Source organism: Vicugna pacos, chromosome 16 (assembly GCF_048564905.1).
Source record: "Vicugna pacos chromosome 16, VicPac4, whole genome shotgun sequence".
In the NCBI taxonomy this organism is placed as follows: Eukaryota; Metazoa; Chordata; class Mammalia; order Artiodactyla; family Camelidae; genus Vicugna; species Vicugna pacos.
In genome coordinates, this window is record NC_133002.1 from 63100794 (window position 1) to 63117550 (window position 16757).

The following is a 16757-nucleotide window of genomic DNA, read 5'->3' on the forward strand; positions in this document are numbered from 1 at the left end:
TCCCAAATATACAAACAGCTGAAACACCTTAAAATTAAAAAAAACAAGCAACTCAATCTAAAAATGGGCAGAAGACCTAAACAAGCAATTCTCCAATGAAGACATACAAATGGGCAATAGGCACATGGGAAAATGCTCAGCATTGCTAATTGTCAGTGAAATGCAGGTCAAAACTACAATGAGATATCATCTCACACCCGCCAGAATGGCCATCATTAAAACGTCCACACACCATAAATGCTGGAGAGGGTGTGGACAAAGGGCAACCCTCCTACACTGTTGGTGGAAATGTAAATTGGTGCAGCCACTATGGAGGAAAGTATGGAGTTTCCTTAAAAAACTAAAAATAGAATTACTACGTAATAGAGAAAACTTTAACTCAAAAAGACAGATGCACCCCAATGTTCACAGCAGCACTATGTGCAATAGCCAAGACATGGAAACAATCCAAATGTCCATTAACAGATGGATGGATAAAGAAGATGTGCTATCTGTATCTATCTATCTAGCCACACAATAAAATATCACACAGCCATAACAGAGTAAAACAATGCCATTTGCAGCAACATGGGTAGACCTGGAGATAGTCATTCTAAGTCAGAAAGAGAAAGAAAAATACCGTATGATATCACTTATATGTGGAATAAAAAAAAAAGGGGATATAAATGAATTTATCATTTATAACTTTGATGACTGATTTCTTGAATATGTGTGAGCACATCTGATGGTCCTTTATGATTGGATTACTGCATTCTGTTGATTCTTATTTTGTGGTTGGCTTGATTCCTTCGATAACTGTGTAAGTTTAAAAAGCTAAAGCTCTAAACGGTTCTTAGAAACAATGATCAATACATATACGTAAACTAAAAAATGTGCAGTATATTGTGTATATGTATTGACATGCAATATAATGTGTATGTGCAGTCAAATTATAACAATTCTACCTAATAAAACTGAAAAGTGAAAAAATAAATACAAGAGAAAAAAAACCCCTATACACGTTAATAGGGGCTAAGTTTACGCCAGTAAGTTCAATGACCAGGTGAAAGGGACAAGGACTAGGGGCCGGATCTGGGGAAAGGCCTCCAACCCGCCCCCTCCCCCGAACGCCCCCGAGTCTCACTCCCCCACTTAGTCGGCAAACCATGACCAGTACCAGCAAACTGTTTCAGGCCCCGACGTTCTGAGTGGCTTGTTACACGGCCCGTAAATAATCAGAACCAAAGTAAAGCGTGTGTTTGGCGGTTGGAGCGGGAAATACCACGACCAGAAGCAAGAGGCGTGGAAGGTGCAGCCCAGCCCCCGCGCGGGAGCAGCAGGGTCCCCCGAGAGCCGGGAGCTGGACGGGCAGGGGCAGCCCGGCCCCGCGTCCTCGGCCGCCGCGCTGGGAGGCCCCCACCACGTCCCCCGCCCCGCGTCCCCGGGAAGGGGCCGGAGGTGCGGCGGAGGGGAGGTCCTGCCTGGGGCCCCACGAACCCCAGATCCGGGACGAGACCCCGAGCGACCCCCGCGGAGCGCCGGGCCCTTTCCCCGGTTTGTGGCCCTCGCGCCCCTCCCGGAGTCAGGCGTTGTCTGCGGGCCGACGTTCGCCCCGGGACGGGCCCGCTGAGGCCCAGGCGCCCCCGCCCCGTCCTGCGCCGCGCGCCTCCCACCCGACCTCGACTGAGTCCAGGGAACCTCCGTTCCCGGCTCCAGCGTCCGGAACGGCACAGCGGCCGGCGGGCGGGAGGCGCGGGAGCGCCCCGGCTCCGGGAGCCAGGCCCGCGCGCGCGGCGAGGCCGGCGCCGCCGTCTGCGGAGCCCTCGTGCTGCGCGCTCGCGGCGTTCGAGGCGCCGGACCCCGGGAAGCACCGCGGCGCCCCCGCTCACCCGTCACCGCGCTACCGGCCCGAGCGGCTCGCGGACCGGAATCAGGCCCACCTGCCACGTAGAAACCACCGGAAACGCACGGGGCGTAGACGAGTCCTTTACTACGCTCCTCTTTGCGGAAGAAGACGGCCAGCGTTTGGAACGCTGCTCCCAAATGAACTGAATAATGTGCATTAATAATTTTAGACAGGTTTTTCCCCCTACTAGGAGGTACTTCACTCTTTTTTATTTTTATTTTTTGGCGGGGAGAGGTCATAGGTCTTTTTCAATTTTAGTTTAGTTTGGTTTTTTTTAATGGAGAGACTGGAGATTGAACCCAGGACTTCGTGCATGCTAAGCATGCACTCTACCACGGGCCTATACCCTCCCCCGCTAATTTAATCTCTTTTTTTTTTCTTAGAAAAAATAGGTCTCAAAATCCCAAACCCTAATCGAAAGAACAGGAAGAGAACGTCCGTCTCGTCTCGTCCACAGGATGAAAGCGCTAAAACGTAATTTACTGAACAGTATTAAGCAAGAAAACACTACAGCCCACCAACAGGAAGGCTACAGTCCTGGACACAATTCTTAAAATATTTCAATTAAAGAACTGATACTGACTTGAAATAAGTGACGTGACATCTGTAATAAAATGCGTAACAGCTGGTCTGGAAAGTATTCCCCCAAAATGAAAGCAAAGCCAACTGGGTGACAGCAGGTCTGAAAAGCAGCCCTGGGTCCTGAGGCCCAAGACGCCCTGCGTGTCCGCACATGTGTCCGCGCTCTGGGCCCCACGTCCTCACAGCGACCCCCGCAGAGGGGAGGGGAGGCCTAGGCCTCCTGCACAGACGACACAAAGCACACGCGTGCCTCCCATGTGGATGCCGCCGCAGCCAGGAGATCAGGGCGAAGCCACGAGGGCAGGTCTGCGCACACAGAGGCCTGCGGTGCAGCTCATGCCTGCGCCAGCGAGGCCCCTCCGGCTCAGACCGTCCCCTCTTGGTGTCTGAGGCTCCAAGGTCACCTCCACGAGGGGCTGCGGTTGCCCGTTCACGGTTCTCCGCACCACCCGACCCGCAGTGTTCATGCTCCCACGGCTGGGCTACGAGGCCACGCTGCTCTCCACTCTGGCCATGGAGTCCAGTGGTGTCCTGCTAGTTGTGGGGCTCAGCCAGAGTTCAGTGGGGAGGGGAAGCTGTGGGGGCCTGACCCCGGGGAAACAGGCCTGTGCGGGGGCTCTGCTCACACACATGCAGGTGCGCACACGGCTGCAAGCAAGCCACCATGACGGGGAGGGGGGCGGCGGTAAGGGGCACTCTGGGCAGGGTCGCTGCCTGACAGGGCAGTAGTGATGGCAGAGACCACAGGACGAGGCTACTAGGGATCGGAGCTCCTACAGCCCTCCAAGTCAGACTCAGCTGAGGACACAGGCAGTCAGAGATCAGTGTCAGGCACTGACCTGCAGGAAGGGGCGGGAGGCCTGGGACTCTCAGGGCCAGGCAGAGGGGTGGAGTCCTCGGGGAAGAGGCCCTGCCTCAGAAAATGCCAGGGCTACATCTGTCCCTGGGGCCCAAAGCCGGGAGCCTCCGATGTGGGGGCGCAGGCCAGAGCCCCGTGGACTGGGCTGGGGTGCCCTGCCCTTCCCCCATATCAGTCTTAAGCTCCGCTTCCAGGAACTCAACCCAAGGCATCTCCGGGTGTTCCAAGCAGGAGAGAACGGGATGGAGGGGCACAGGTGGTTTAGCAATGACCAGGCCGGTGGAGGGAGGGTGCCTTGTTTCAGAGGAGCTGCTGGTGGAGGTGGGGGCACCCGTACCCTGGGCTGGGGCCACGGAGGGCAGCAGGTGTCAAAGACGATGAGTCTGCCCTGGACATGGTGGGCTTGAGGGAGGAGGTCACCCCAGCACAGGACCTGGACAGTGGGCTCCACTCCGAGTCCCAGACAACCCCCTAAACTTCTACTGTTTCCTCATCACAGCACCGGCCTCAGGGATGTGGGGGCTACACCATCAATACCATGAGGCATCTGGAATAATCAGGGGGCAACACTGCTTGACCGCATGACCTGGACCTTCCCGTCACGGGATCGAGGAGGGCAGCCCCATGCCCCCCTCTCCTGGCCGGCCCCTCTCCTCCATCTGCCCTCAGATCAAGCGCCCTGGCTGGGCCACTGCACCTGCCCCCACAGCCTTGGCCCACGTCTGGGTCCTCCCCCCAGCCTTCAGGACAAGCTGGGCTGGGCAGTTAGAAGCAGGCCACCCCCGCTGCCTCCCTGCAGTCCTGGTGGTCCTGCCCCGGGACCCCCGTCTGAGACTTCCCACCACTCTGCGCACTTGCTGAGAAGAAGGGGGGAGCCTCTCCTCTGGGACCCCTGCTCCCACTCCTGCAGTAAGACCTGCTCTGCTGTGTGCTTTGATCTCCAAATTCATCTTTTTACCTTCCCTTTGGGGGAGGGAGGAGGGGAAATGGGAGGTTTTTTCTGAATGTGCAACAAAGCCTCAGTCAGAGCGGGCTTTGCTGGGCGGCCCTTGGAGATGCGGAGATTTCCTTAGTACCCAACTTCGCGGAATCATTTTGGATTAGACATAATCTCCAGGAGCAGAACACCTATCATTCTCAGGGCTGCAACCTGCCAGACGCTTCTCACTGCACACATCACACCTTCCCCATCCTGCCGTCCCGCCCCCCAAATCCCAGCTGAACAAGACACAACAGTTCCCAAAGCATTTCGTAATGTTTTTCTCACTAAAAAGAACTGAGAGAGCCCCTCCCGTCCCACCCACCACTCCCTGGGCATCTCAAGGCCTTCATGCCTGACTGAGCATGGGGTGGGGGCATGATGAGCTCCCTGTTTCCTGGGGCTGCACTCACGGCTCCTCACTCTCACCTCTTTCCCATGAACTGGCATCTTCTCCAACAAAGAACTCACCCTGAAGGTCCCTGAACACATTTGGGGACATTTTGGCTCCGAGAGAAAGGGCCCCAGACCTGCTCACCCAGGTCTGCTAGCCCTTGGTCATTCTGACTCCGAGCCAGCATCCCTGTGTGGATGCAGCCACCGTGCAGGGGACTCAGGACCCACTCATGCTCAGGGCGGGGGGCGGGGTGCAACAGGAGGCCCCCCAGCTCCCACCACCTCCTGTCCTTCTCCAATCAAGGCCCAGAGAAATCGGATGCAGTTCTGAAACAAGCACTTTTTATGATGAACTCCCCAGGTCTGGAGATTTTAAAAAACAACTGAAGACAGAATTACAAACAAACAAGAAAAACCAGATAAAAAATCCTTTCCTAAAGTAAGAGAACGCCCAGAAGACACAGCTTTTAGTAAGTCACGATTCTTTCCATTTAAACTATTTCTCTAAATCATTAAACATTTTTTCTTTCAAAGAAATACCTATTTAAGTAGTAAAATATTTAACAACCCCCCCCACAAAGCTAGTTATTGGAAAGCAGAAATACATGGGGTTTTGCACATCCGGGCAAGGAGAAAGGGTCAGCCGCTCTGGGCACCACACACTTGGGGGCCCCTTCAGCCACACGGTGCCCCCAGGGAGAGCATGCGGCAGGCCACGGTGAAGCCACCTTTCACCAGAGCCCCTGCCCCGCAGAAGTGGGGACAGAGATGCCCAGTGCCCCAGAGATGCACGGCGCTGCCACCACTGCTAACAAACCTCACGTCCCTGTGACTCGTGAGCAGGGCCTGTGTCCCAGGTATCGGCAGACAGTGCGACATTGTGCCAATAAACTTTATTTACAAAAGCGGGCAGCAGAGCAGACCTGGCCCTTGAGCCAGTGTGCTCCCCACCCTCGCCCAATGTAACCGCGAGCAGGGGCATGGCCTTCAATTGACACAAAAACTGCTTCTCTGGTAACTGAAACCTGGAAGAAGCCCACGTCTCCCCTCTGCCCCACCCACCGCAGCAGGGGCAATGATTAACGAGGCACAGAAACTGCCAGCTCCCCGACCCCAAGGCAGGCAGGTGCACAGCAAAGGCTTTCACTGCTGTGCTCCGCGCTGGTACATGTTTGGGTAGATGTCGGCAAGGCAGGCGGCAGAGGGCGCAATGGGCCGCCGGGAGGGAGGGAGGGACCCGCGGTGTCTGCCCGCCACCGCCCCAACACAGCCGGGAACACAGCCTGCCAGCCGCCAGCCGCCAGCCAACACTCTGGAAGCCCCTCTCCCTGGAGACGCCCCCCCTTTTCATCAATTTTTTTCTCCTCTTTTGCTCGCAGGTTGTCACGCCCTCTTCTGGTTCTGATGTGTCACCAAGTGAATCATCAGAACATTGTTAAAAAGAGAGGGATTCCAGGCGAGGCCCAGGTCCATGCTCTCCGGGGACCAGGGAGTTGGTTTTTGGGCTCTCCCCTTACTTTGCCACACAGAACCAACTGGAATTCCATAAGCGCCTGGCCATGCTCTGTCCTGTGGGGTCCACCCTCCCGAGGCACCTGGAAAACGTGTATGGATAGGAAGGATGCTTCCAAACGCTTCTGGTGCAAGAGTTATAGACCAAAATGAGCTCCGCTTGTATTTACAAAGAAGCAGCCCATGACTTAATGAGAGAAAATGAAGCATTTAATGAAATTTACAGGCCTCATTAGCTATATCTTACCAGGAAGTGTTGTGAATTCTTGGAGAAAAAGAGCAAAGTTTACATGACTCATTTCCAGATTCCTGTGGTTTATTATCCTTACTTCTAATTCTAATTTGTTGGAAGACTATCTTTAGACAGATAACAAATTTTCCAGTGTTCTGACATTTTAACACTCACATGGCAACAAGAATAAACTTTGATGTGAAACCCAAAACCTGTGGCTGCTGGATTTAATAAAGATGCAGGCAGTAATAAAACTTCCTTTCTCAGCAGTATGTTTTAGAGAAAGCTGGTAAGCAAGCACTTTCTAATGTGGTGGTAAAAGTTGCTAATTTACATGGATCTACAGCTCAGATGCCCCCTTAGGATACACTCTCCTTTCAAATGAGAAAATGAAGAAAAACAGTACAGGTTAATCTGTTTCAAAACAGGCACTTTCTAACTTTCATGAACGTAGTGGCTGGAAGTGGGTAAGAAGCACTGAGTGGTGAAGGGCAGACACAGTGAGACAAGTGTGTGGGCCGCCGTTCCCAGGGTAGGACCGGGTGACCTCTGACACCCTGGCTGTGGTGACATGGCTTGGATGGCCAGGTCCTTCCACAGCAGCTACTACTGAGCAGATGCGGGGTCGGGTCCGGGGCGCATGGGAGGAGAGGACCCCTGTGACCACAAACCCACTGCACGCCCCGTCCTCTAAATCGGCTGAAAGCTACCTGCAGAGTTTTGCTAATGTCTTCAAACGTGTGTGGGTTACAGATGGTCGGCCTCAGAGTCTGGGCGTCTGTTAAACCCTCACATTTTACCAACAGTGAAACTGAGCTGGAGAGGTAATGTGGCTGAGAAAGCGGCGCCTCCAGGGCAGCGACCAGTCGGGGCATCTACTCCAGCACGGACTCGGCAGCAAGACACCAGCGCTTTCTTCATGGAGCTGCCGCTGACCTGCATCGTGGCCTGAGCCCTCCACCTCCTGAGAGCCTTCTGGGGCCTCCCGCCTCTGTGCCCCTCCAACCAAGCACCGCCCGCAGCTCTGACCTCGCAGGGCAAGCTGCCCTCTCGCCTCCACCCAGCTGTCCCCAGGGGACACCCGCCTCCCCACCCTGGCTCTCAGCTGCTCAAGACCATCCTATTCACTCTCCGGTTTCTCCCACATCCTTGTCAACTGAGGGGACCATGTGGCATCCCCAAGCCGCCCATCACCCAGGTCGCACTTTTCTCAGCTGCGTTTGGGGAGGGGTGGCCAAAGGTGGGCAGGAAGCAGGGAGGTGGTGCTGCTGACTGAGACCGACGCACCGGAATGGGGCTGCTGGCCAAGGAGGTGACCGCCTGGGGTGTAAACTGAGCAAAGTGATGCCAAAAGCAAACATTTGGCCGTGGAGAAGCTTCAGCTGCCCCGACGGCCTGCAGGTCCTGCGTGATTGAGGACCAGGCAGGGCGCCCTGGATGTTCGAATAGCAGAACCTAAGAGGGTCCTGGGCTCACTGTCCAACAAGGCAGGACGCGAGGCCCAGGTGAGCACGGGACCGGTGGTGAGCGGGACCCCCACAGGCACGCACTGCAGCAGGGTGGGACGTGTGATGTATTCTCTGTACTTCTGTATACTTGAAATGTTTCCATTTTTAAAAAGTTTTCTTTGTTCTATTTTTTTAAAGAAATTGTTATGTGTAACAGCAAATACAGGGGAGGTAGTCGGGCCGCTCTCGTTAGGGGAGGGGTGACCAGAGTAACCAGGGAAGACAAACACTTGTGTGGACAGGACAGGACCCTGTGGCCACCCACCAGGTCTAGCCTCGGTACCCAGGGCAAGCCGGCGGCCCCGGACACAGAGACCAGGGGACGAGTGTGCAGTCGGGGGAGGAGGCAGAGGGACATCCCAGGTAACGATCGGCATAAACATGTGAACCTCTGGTACTTCAGCTGCTTCAGCGTTTCTCCACCTTTCCACGTCCAGAGGTTCCCGCCCAGGGCTCCCTCGTCTCCACTCCTGGCGCCTTTCGCTTCTTGGTCATCATAGCTTCTGGGTGACGTGTCACACGGCTCCTGTCACACCCCTTGGACACCGGCCGTTCCGTGGTTTCCCTTGCTCCCCACCTGGCATTTCCACCGTCTAAGAAAAGCAGGTGCGTGCTGCTGGGTGAAGCACTTCTCTTCCCACAGACGCTACCCCTCCCCACGCCCCTGGCGTCCCTTGGCCCCCTCCCCGGTAGGAGACCTGCTCCCAGGTCCTGAAACGTCCTCCCCCTCAGTTTGCTTCCTAATTTTACGATGTGTCTTCCAGTAAATTTCTGAGAAAGCTTCCGTAGGAGGGAAGTAGTTTGAATCCTCACACAAAGGAGTCCTTGCGGTAGCGTCACAGGACTGACGCTTTGGGCAGGCATAGAGCTCAACATTCAAAACCGTTTCTGTGAGACTCTGAAATCTGTCCCAGGGTCTCACAGACCCCCTGCGGCTGCTGGGAAATTCGACACCACGGGTGTTCCTGCTGTCCTCTCTTGACCGTGGGGGTCTTCTCTCACCCCTGGGCTGGAAACCCAGGGCCCTTTGAATCTGGCGCCCTCATCTTCGGTTCTGACAAACTTTGTGTTATTATTCTGGGCTAGCGCACTCCCTCCACTCCAGGGTCTCACTGTGCTGACGGAGGTGCGTCAAGCGGGAAGGAGGTTTCTCAGTGTGAACCCAGGAGGGTAGACCAGGGCAGAGCAGCCAGAGACTGGACAGCAGGAATGACGGTCCACTGCTCCCGAAGGTCACGGTGGGGGGCAGCCCTAGTCCGCGCAGTGCAGGGGAGGGGGGGGGGTCTGCTTATTCTCTGGGGACCCTTCTGTGCACCTGCGCACCCGGCTTGCTGTCACCAAATTCTCTCTTGAATCCGTCGCAGCACACTGGCACCTGCAAGCGAGCCCTTCGCTGAGCTCTGTGAGCAGTCTGAGCAAATTAACTGACCAGAGGATGGTGGCGGGGCCCCAGCTGAGATCCATTGGGTCAGAAGCACAGGTGACGACCAGGACTTGCAACTGGGCCTGAAGAGGGGTAGCCCTGGGGGCCCAGCCCTTAACCAGGGACCCTGACGCTGCAAGACACCTGGTCAGTGTCTGCGCAGAACTGAAGGACTGCGCAATGCTTGAGAAAATATACAGAGGAAAAGGCAAGGGAACCAGAATGGCAAAAACAATTTGAAAACGAAGGATGAAGTTGGAGGAATCACACGAACTGATGTCAAACCTCCTTTGCAGCTACAGCAGACACGACCATATGGCCACCAAGTGACACACGTTGGCAGAGCAGAGTCGAGTCCGGGATGAGACTCATGCAGGCGTGGCCGACCAATTTTTGGCAAAGTCTATTCTCGACAAAAATGGTGTGGAAACATTTGGATATTTGTAAGCAAAAGAAAAAAAAAAGAAAGCCTTGATCTAAACCTCGCTCCTTATGCAAAAATCAACTTAAAATGAATCACAGCTCTAAATGTACAATGTAAAACCACATCTTTAGGAGAAAATCTTTGCAACCCAGGGTTAGGTTAAGCCTCTTTAGATGCTGATACGCAAAGCACAATCTGTTTAAAAATCAATCAGTTGGATTTCATTGAAATTAGAAACTTCTGCTCTGTGACTCTGTTAAGTAGATGAAAGAAAAGCCACAGATTATGAGAAAACAGATTATGAGCAAACCACACACCCAATGAAGGGCTTCTGTCCAAAAGGAAACTCAAACTCAACAGTGAGAAAACAGACCATCTCATGAGAAAATGGGCAGAGGTTCTGAACAGCCGCTTCACGGATAAGCACACGAGAAGCTGTCATTAGGGGAACGTGCAGACAGTGAACCCGCCATACCATGCCCCCACTACTGGATCCGCAAGAATGAAAAACCTGGCCCACCAAGTGCTGACGAGGGGCCTATGAGCGTCTCCCGGACTCAGGGACGCACATCCCCAGACCTGCCGTGCACCCCAGGGGCGTGAGGCATGTGTGAGGGTCATGGCAGTGCCCACAGGGGCCCCAAGAGGGATCTGTCCCACAGCGATGAGTGACGAGCCACTGGGAAGGGAAGGAACTGTTGCTTGTGCAACTTGGGTAGGTCCAGGCTGGAGGGAAAGGCCACACAGGCTTCTGATCCATTTCTGCAACTGTCCCAGTGACGGGCCCTAGGGAGGGCGGGGACAAGCTGCCACTGTCAGGTCAGGACACGTGCAATGCGACGGCAGTCGCAGTCTCTAGGGGAAGGACAGTCCTGTATTCTGACTGCAGAGCCCCCCAGGGTGCATACACCCCAGCAGGGCCGTGCCGACAGGCCTCTTTGGTGTGAAAGCCACACTGTGGTTACAAGCTGTTGTGAAAGGGGGCCAGGGAAAGGTGCTAGGAACTCCACCAGTTCCGCAACGTCTATGAGTCTGAAATTACTCCAAAATACAAAACTCCCCCCCAGGCAGACTTTGTAAAATGACCCTATGACCTGCGGGGAAACAGGTTTCTGAGCAGACAGCAGCAGCCTGGCCTCTAGAGTAGAGCCAGTGGTTAAAAATGCACATTCAAAACCACACTGAGGTATCACCTCACACCAGCCAGAATGGCCATCATTCAAAAGTCCACAAACGACAAATGCTGGAGAGGCTGTGGAGAAAAGGGAACCCTCCTACACTGCTGGTGGGAGTGCAGGTTGGTGCAGGTGTTTTGGAAAACAGTATGGAGATTCCTCAAAAGACTAGGAATAGACTTACCATATGACCCAGGAATCCCGCTCCTGGGCATATATCCAGAAGGAGCCCTAGTTCAAAAGATACATGCACCCCAATGTTCACAGCAGCACTATTTACAACAGCCAAGACATGGAAGCAGCCTAAATGTCCATTGACAGATGACTGGATAAAGACATTGTGGTATATTTATACAATGGGATACTACTCAGCCATAAAAATAGACAACCTAATGCCATTTGCAGCAACACTGATGTTCCTGGAGAATGTCATTCTAAGTGAAGTAAGCCAGAAAGAGAAAGAAAAATACCATATGAGATCGCTCATATGTGGAATCTAAATTAAAAAAAAAAAGAAGACAAATGAACTTAAATATAAAAAAGAAACAGACTCACAGACATAGAATACAAGCTTGCGGTTGCCAGGGGGAAGACGGGGTGGGAAGGGACAGACTGGGAGTTCGAGATTGGTGGATACTGACAGGTATATATGGAATAGATAAACAAGATTATACCACAGAGCACAGGGAAGTATATACAAGATAGTTCACGGGGAAAAAGAATGTGATGATGAATATACGTATATTCACGTATGACTGAAAGTTGTGCTCTACACTGGAAACTGACACAACATTGTAATCTAACTAAAACTCAATTATAAATCAATCAATCAATTAATTAAAAAACAAAACAACACACATTCCCAAACCGCGACATCAGAACTTCTGGGAGGGAGTCAGATATCTGTTTTCAAGTTCTTGAGCTATTTCTATGATTACACTTTGGGGAGCACTGATTTAAGTAAAGAGCCTGGCCTTATGGAGGCGAACTTTAAATTTCTAGAAGTTCTGCTTGTCTAGACTCCTTGACAGGCTGGATAAACTGAGAGTCTGTGCATCAGTGCTGGTAGGTGGGCAGTAAATCTGTGTCATTTACATTCATGCCAAGCTGTTCAGATGCTGCAGGGACGTGAAAGCTGGGTGATAGCCCTGTGGGACGCACGGGGTCGGGGCATAGACCAGGGGAACCACCAGGGGCTGCAGAGGAGCTGAGGAGGGGGTCCAACTGCTATGGGCTGAACTGTGCCCCTCCAAGTCCATGTCGTGGCCCTAACCCCTCCTCCTCCACCATGTGACTGTATTTGGAGATGAGGCCTTTAAGGAGGTAATTAAGATTAAATGATGTCATAAGGGGGGCCCAGACCCAACAGGACTGGTGTCCTTACAAGAGGAGAAAAGAGTCACCAGCAGTGAGTGAGCAGAGAGAGGAAGCGCCATGTGAGGACACAGGGAGGACTCGGCCATCTGCATGCCACGGAGAGGGCCCTCGGGGGAACCAACCTGCTGGCACCTTGATCTCCAACTTCCAGCCTCCAGGACTGTCTTTTGTATCTGTTCTGGCCACCCGAGTAGGCGGAGACCCCAAGGAAGCATGGACCCCTGAGAGAGGTGCAAGGACAGCGAGGAGCAGGCGTGGAGGACAAGACCAGGTGGGGCTGGGGTGAGGGGTGTGCCTCACACCCACGCCTGCTGTCTTCCTTCCGCTGTGAACCTGGGCACCTACTCCAGGCAGCCAGAGCTTCGCGTGCTGCCACGGCAAGGGCCCAGCCACCCATGTGAGCTGCCGGGATCCCCCAGGGGCAGCCTCAGAGGCAGGGGCACGGTCTGGCTTTGCCTCCCCTTGCCCCCCGTCAGGACTCAGGAGGTGCAGGCCCCTGAAGGTGAAAGTAGGCGCTGCCTAACACAGGTGCGTTTTCAGGCTGGCACAGGCCCCAGGCCGTTTGTGCAGACAGCTTTCCACCTCTGGGTTCCTGGGAAGCAGAAGTGTCCATTTTATGGACTCCGATTTAACTCTGCCCCTGGTGAGTATCTGATCAGGCAGTGAAGTGGACACACAAACACCAAGCCAAATCAAGCAGCTCTCACCTCGCAAACCTGACTCAGGTTAGACTAAGAACCAAGCCCCCGCAAGGCGGTGTGACCTGTGCACCGTCACAGCTGAGAAATGGCTTAAACGAGAAATACCTTCTTTCAGTTTATTCTGAGAAACTTTGGACTGATTCCCCTAACCAAAAAGAGAAACCCTGTTCAGGAGGACTCTGCCCTAATTGTTCCTGTGACGCGTAATAGCTGAGTCCGCCCCTAGCTCAGAACTCATATTTCTGGGAGAAACGTGCTGCATTTAAATTACATCCTCAGGGTTTAGTCACATAGTTTCCACATGACTCATGCTCTCCCAGAAAATCCAGCACACGGCAGAAGCCGACTCAGCAGTTTCCCCCACACGGCCGCCTCCACACTCACGCACCCACCCTCGCATCCAGCGACTGGGGTGAGCGTTTCCAGAGAGCCTCGTGGGTGCAGAGCTGCGCATCTGAGGCCGTGAGCAGGGGCCCTGGGGCTCACCGGAGGCCAGAGCTTTCACACTGGACAGGACGTTTTAATTTCCCAGTTAGGACATGAAAGATCCCACAGCTCTCCACCAAGGCAGCCCTGATTCTCTGATCAAAATCACCAGTGAGGGACCTGGGAGAGCGTCTGTAAAGAGGGGCACATCCCCCGGAGGGAAGGGCCAGGGCTGGGATGGCGGGAGGAGTTACAGCCCGGTGCATGTGCTCCACGTGCCAGCAATGGTTTGTACACTTAAGAGTCAGATGCCAGCTGAGAGGTGAAAGGCAGGTGCGGGCCCAGGACCCAGCGAGCGTCTCGATCCTCATCCTGATGGTGACGGCCTGAAGCCACACTGCGGCCTTCGGCACCTTCCTGACCCTGAGTGGAGAAGACTCCGTCCTGCTCAGAGACCTGAGGCTCAGTGGACTCATGCTACGCCTCCCTACACCCAGCGAGGAGGGACTTCCTCCCCCCAGCTCCGAACCGCCAGAGGCCCAGGGCGGCTCTGTCGGTGGCCCCGGGCCGCCCAGCGCAGACAGGAGGGAGCAGTACCGCCACAGCCCGACCCAGCGGCCACAAGCTGCCCCGAACCACGTGACGGTCCATATCAACCCCGAGAGCTCCCACCACCACCGCCAGACCCTGCTGGCTCCGCACCTCCCGCAGCGTGAGGTGCGAGCAAGGCCACGCCAGCCACCCCTGCAGGTCCTTCTTCTGCTCTCATGGCGGTAGGAGCAGCAGGAAGGCGACAGAGCGCCGAGGGGCTCTTCACCACCCTCACCCATTAGCACACCATCCTTGCCTATTAGTACATCACCCAGTGCACCACCCTTACCTGTTAGCACACAACCCTCACCTGTCCGTGCACCACTCTTACCTACAAAAGACTATTAGTGGAATATTCATCTCAAAACATGAAAAATACATCCAAATACAAAAGCATTTTGTGTGTGTGTGGACCAGCACGAATGGAGCAGAACTAAAAAGCAAGCTTAATCACACAAACAACCGGTAGTGGCTCCAGCACCTGGCCAACCCCAAACTGGAGCAAAGGGTAAATAATCTGGATTATCCAGAGAAGCCTGGGAAACAACCCCACAGAGGGTCGCGTCCGCCTGCATTACTGAACTGTCAGGGGTCTTCTGCGAACACAGCATTTGATCACAAGCAGCTCTAGTTTCAGAAGCTTATTATCATCATGAGTCACTCCATTATACCAGGGTTTCAGTTTTCAAAATCCAGAGTTAAGAAAAAAGCATTTCATGACACAGCAGGATCACAGGACATCACAACGTGGGACACCCTGGTATGAGAACCAGAGCCCTGTGCCTCACCGGGGAGCGCATTTCCGGCCCTTTTACAGCCACTTCCTGGCTGGGCTCTGGGGGGCTGCTCCCCACTCCTCCCCCTCTGACACGGCCCCCTGTCCTGAAGAGCACGTCTCTCCACCACTGGTCGGGGGTCTTGGGACCGGCCCATCCAGCAGGACTGGAGTGTCTCTGGTGGGGCCACCAGGACCCTGCCAAGAAGCAACTGGAACAGACCTGGCCCACCCTGCAGACCCCGCCCTCCCAATTGCTGAAGGCTGTTTTGGTCTCTGTTTTGGGGTGATTTGCTGGAGCTTTAAGTGGCTACGGACACACTGAGGGAGAGCATGTTGTTAAAGGCAGAGGAACAGAGAAAGTTGAGTTGCTGCCCTAACACCTCATTAACACCCGTCTCTTCCTGGCCTCCTCCCCCGGGCTGCCTGCCCCTCAGGTACTTTTCAGTCTGGTTCCTGCCTCTGCCACGCCCAGCCCCCGGGCCCTGCCCGCCTGCAGCTCAGCTCACTTTCCCAGGCCCGGCCCCCTCCAGCTGCCCTACTTGGGGATGGCCCTGCCCCACCAGAAATGCAGGCCTTTCTGGACACCCCCACCCCAAACCCAGCAGCTTGGCCTTGCCCCGGCCCCCAAGCCTGCCCTCTGGCTCCAGCCCCCTCCCAGGCTCCTCTGAAATGCGTCCCCTTCTCCAGGGAGCTCCTCCCAGGACCCTGCCTGGCACGCAGGAGGCTGGCAGGAGGCAGATTCGCTCTTGGGGAGGCTGTGGCCGACCCCAGACGGGCAGACGCACCTGGATGAGCAGCTGGTCGGACGCCAGCTGGTTGATCCAACGTGTGTACCGTTCGGTGGAGCTAGGGGGCTCCCTCCTCACCTGGCAGCCTATGATCTGTGAGAAGCAATGACAAACAGAACTTAAAGTTAGTGCAGCTTCCGGGGCGGCAAGTCTGAAAAATCCTATTTCTCGATAATCCTCTCCCTTCTGCCTCTAAACAAATCAGAGCTGCAGCCTGGAGCTCAGCCCCCACCCTCTGGCGCCGCCTCCCTCTGTCCAGGCTGTTGTAGCAGCCCCCATGACGACAGCACCTGACAGGCGCCCCCACCCTGGAAGGAGGTCCCCCCACCCCAGAAGGAGAAGCCCCCCGGAAGGATGTGCCCCTACCCAGGAAGGAGGAGCCCCCACCTCAGGAGGTACCTCCACCTAGGAAGGCATCCTTGCTGTCTGCCGTCTAAATCCCTCCCCCCATAACACGCCTGACTACTTCTCACCACCTCCTTCCCCAGTCCTGCCCGGTCCTGCCTCCTCTTGGCTACTCACAAGACCACCATTTGTTTGCAAGCCACACACTGTCCGCACACCCGGCCTGCGCATGCTGACCCACAGCAGCCCTGTCCGACAGCGCCTCAAACCCAGCGAAGCCCCTGTGCCTTCTGCTGAGGCATGCACTCAGAGGTAGAGATCCTGGCCTCTGGGGTCAGTGAGGCGGGTTTGGAGAGGCTGCAGACATCAGGGTCCTGACACTCATTTCTGTGGGGAGGAACCCTCGTGGCAGCAGGAGGGGCCCTCTGTCCCCCTTTCTGGCCAGGGGAGGGCCGCTGGGGTGTTGGCAGGTAGCAGCGAGCCTGCCCCTTGGTGAGGCTCTCACAGGCTGGCCACTTGGGGACGGGGACAACGCCAGTGTCCCCTCCCACGGCCGTGCTTTCTCCCCTTGGTGACAGTGTCAGCAGGCCTCCGTCCAGCTCCTGGCTCCCTACTGAGACATCATCAGGTCACCCCATGACCCCAGGGTACCTGGGCTTCTTAAATCTTGTGCTACCAAGTCCAGTATCACAATGCGCCGACTAACTTATGTTGTGCAGTTATGCTAATGAAGAGTTTTGAGATGGTTTGCTTGCTTGAATTTTTTCATTGTTGCA

General features: G+C 54.9%; 1 protein-coding gene and 1 long non-coding RNA gene across 14 annotated transcripts in view; one reads left to right on the top strand and one right to left on the bottom strand.

Moving 5' to 3' along the window:
- B3GNTL1 (UDP-GlcNAc:betaGal beta-1,3-N-acetylglucosaminyltransferase like 1) overlaps positions 1-16757 on the bottom strand; it is an 82428-nt gene that overhangs the window by 27916 nt on the left and 37755 nt on the right. For all 13 annotated transcript variants that reach the window (XR_012059920.1, XR_012059919.1, XR_012059914.1 and 10 more), the window contains one exon: positions 15634-15729. Coding sequence is in view for 2 of the 13 variants with exons in the window: in XM_072939953.1 (XP_072796054.1) it covers positions 15634-15729 (96 nt within the window). In the remaining 11 variants the exon portion in view is untranslated. The remainder of the gene's footprint in view (positions 1-15633; positions 15730-16757) is intronic.
- Positions 1904-2467, top strand: LOC140686233 (uncharacterized). The gene is made up of 2 exons (XR_012059923.1): positions 1904-2078; positions 2269-2467. It is a non-coding gene; the product is annotated as an uncharacterized lncRNA (long non-coding RNA).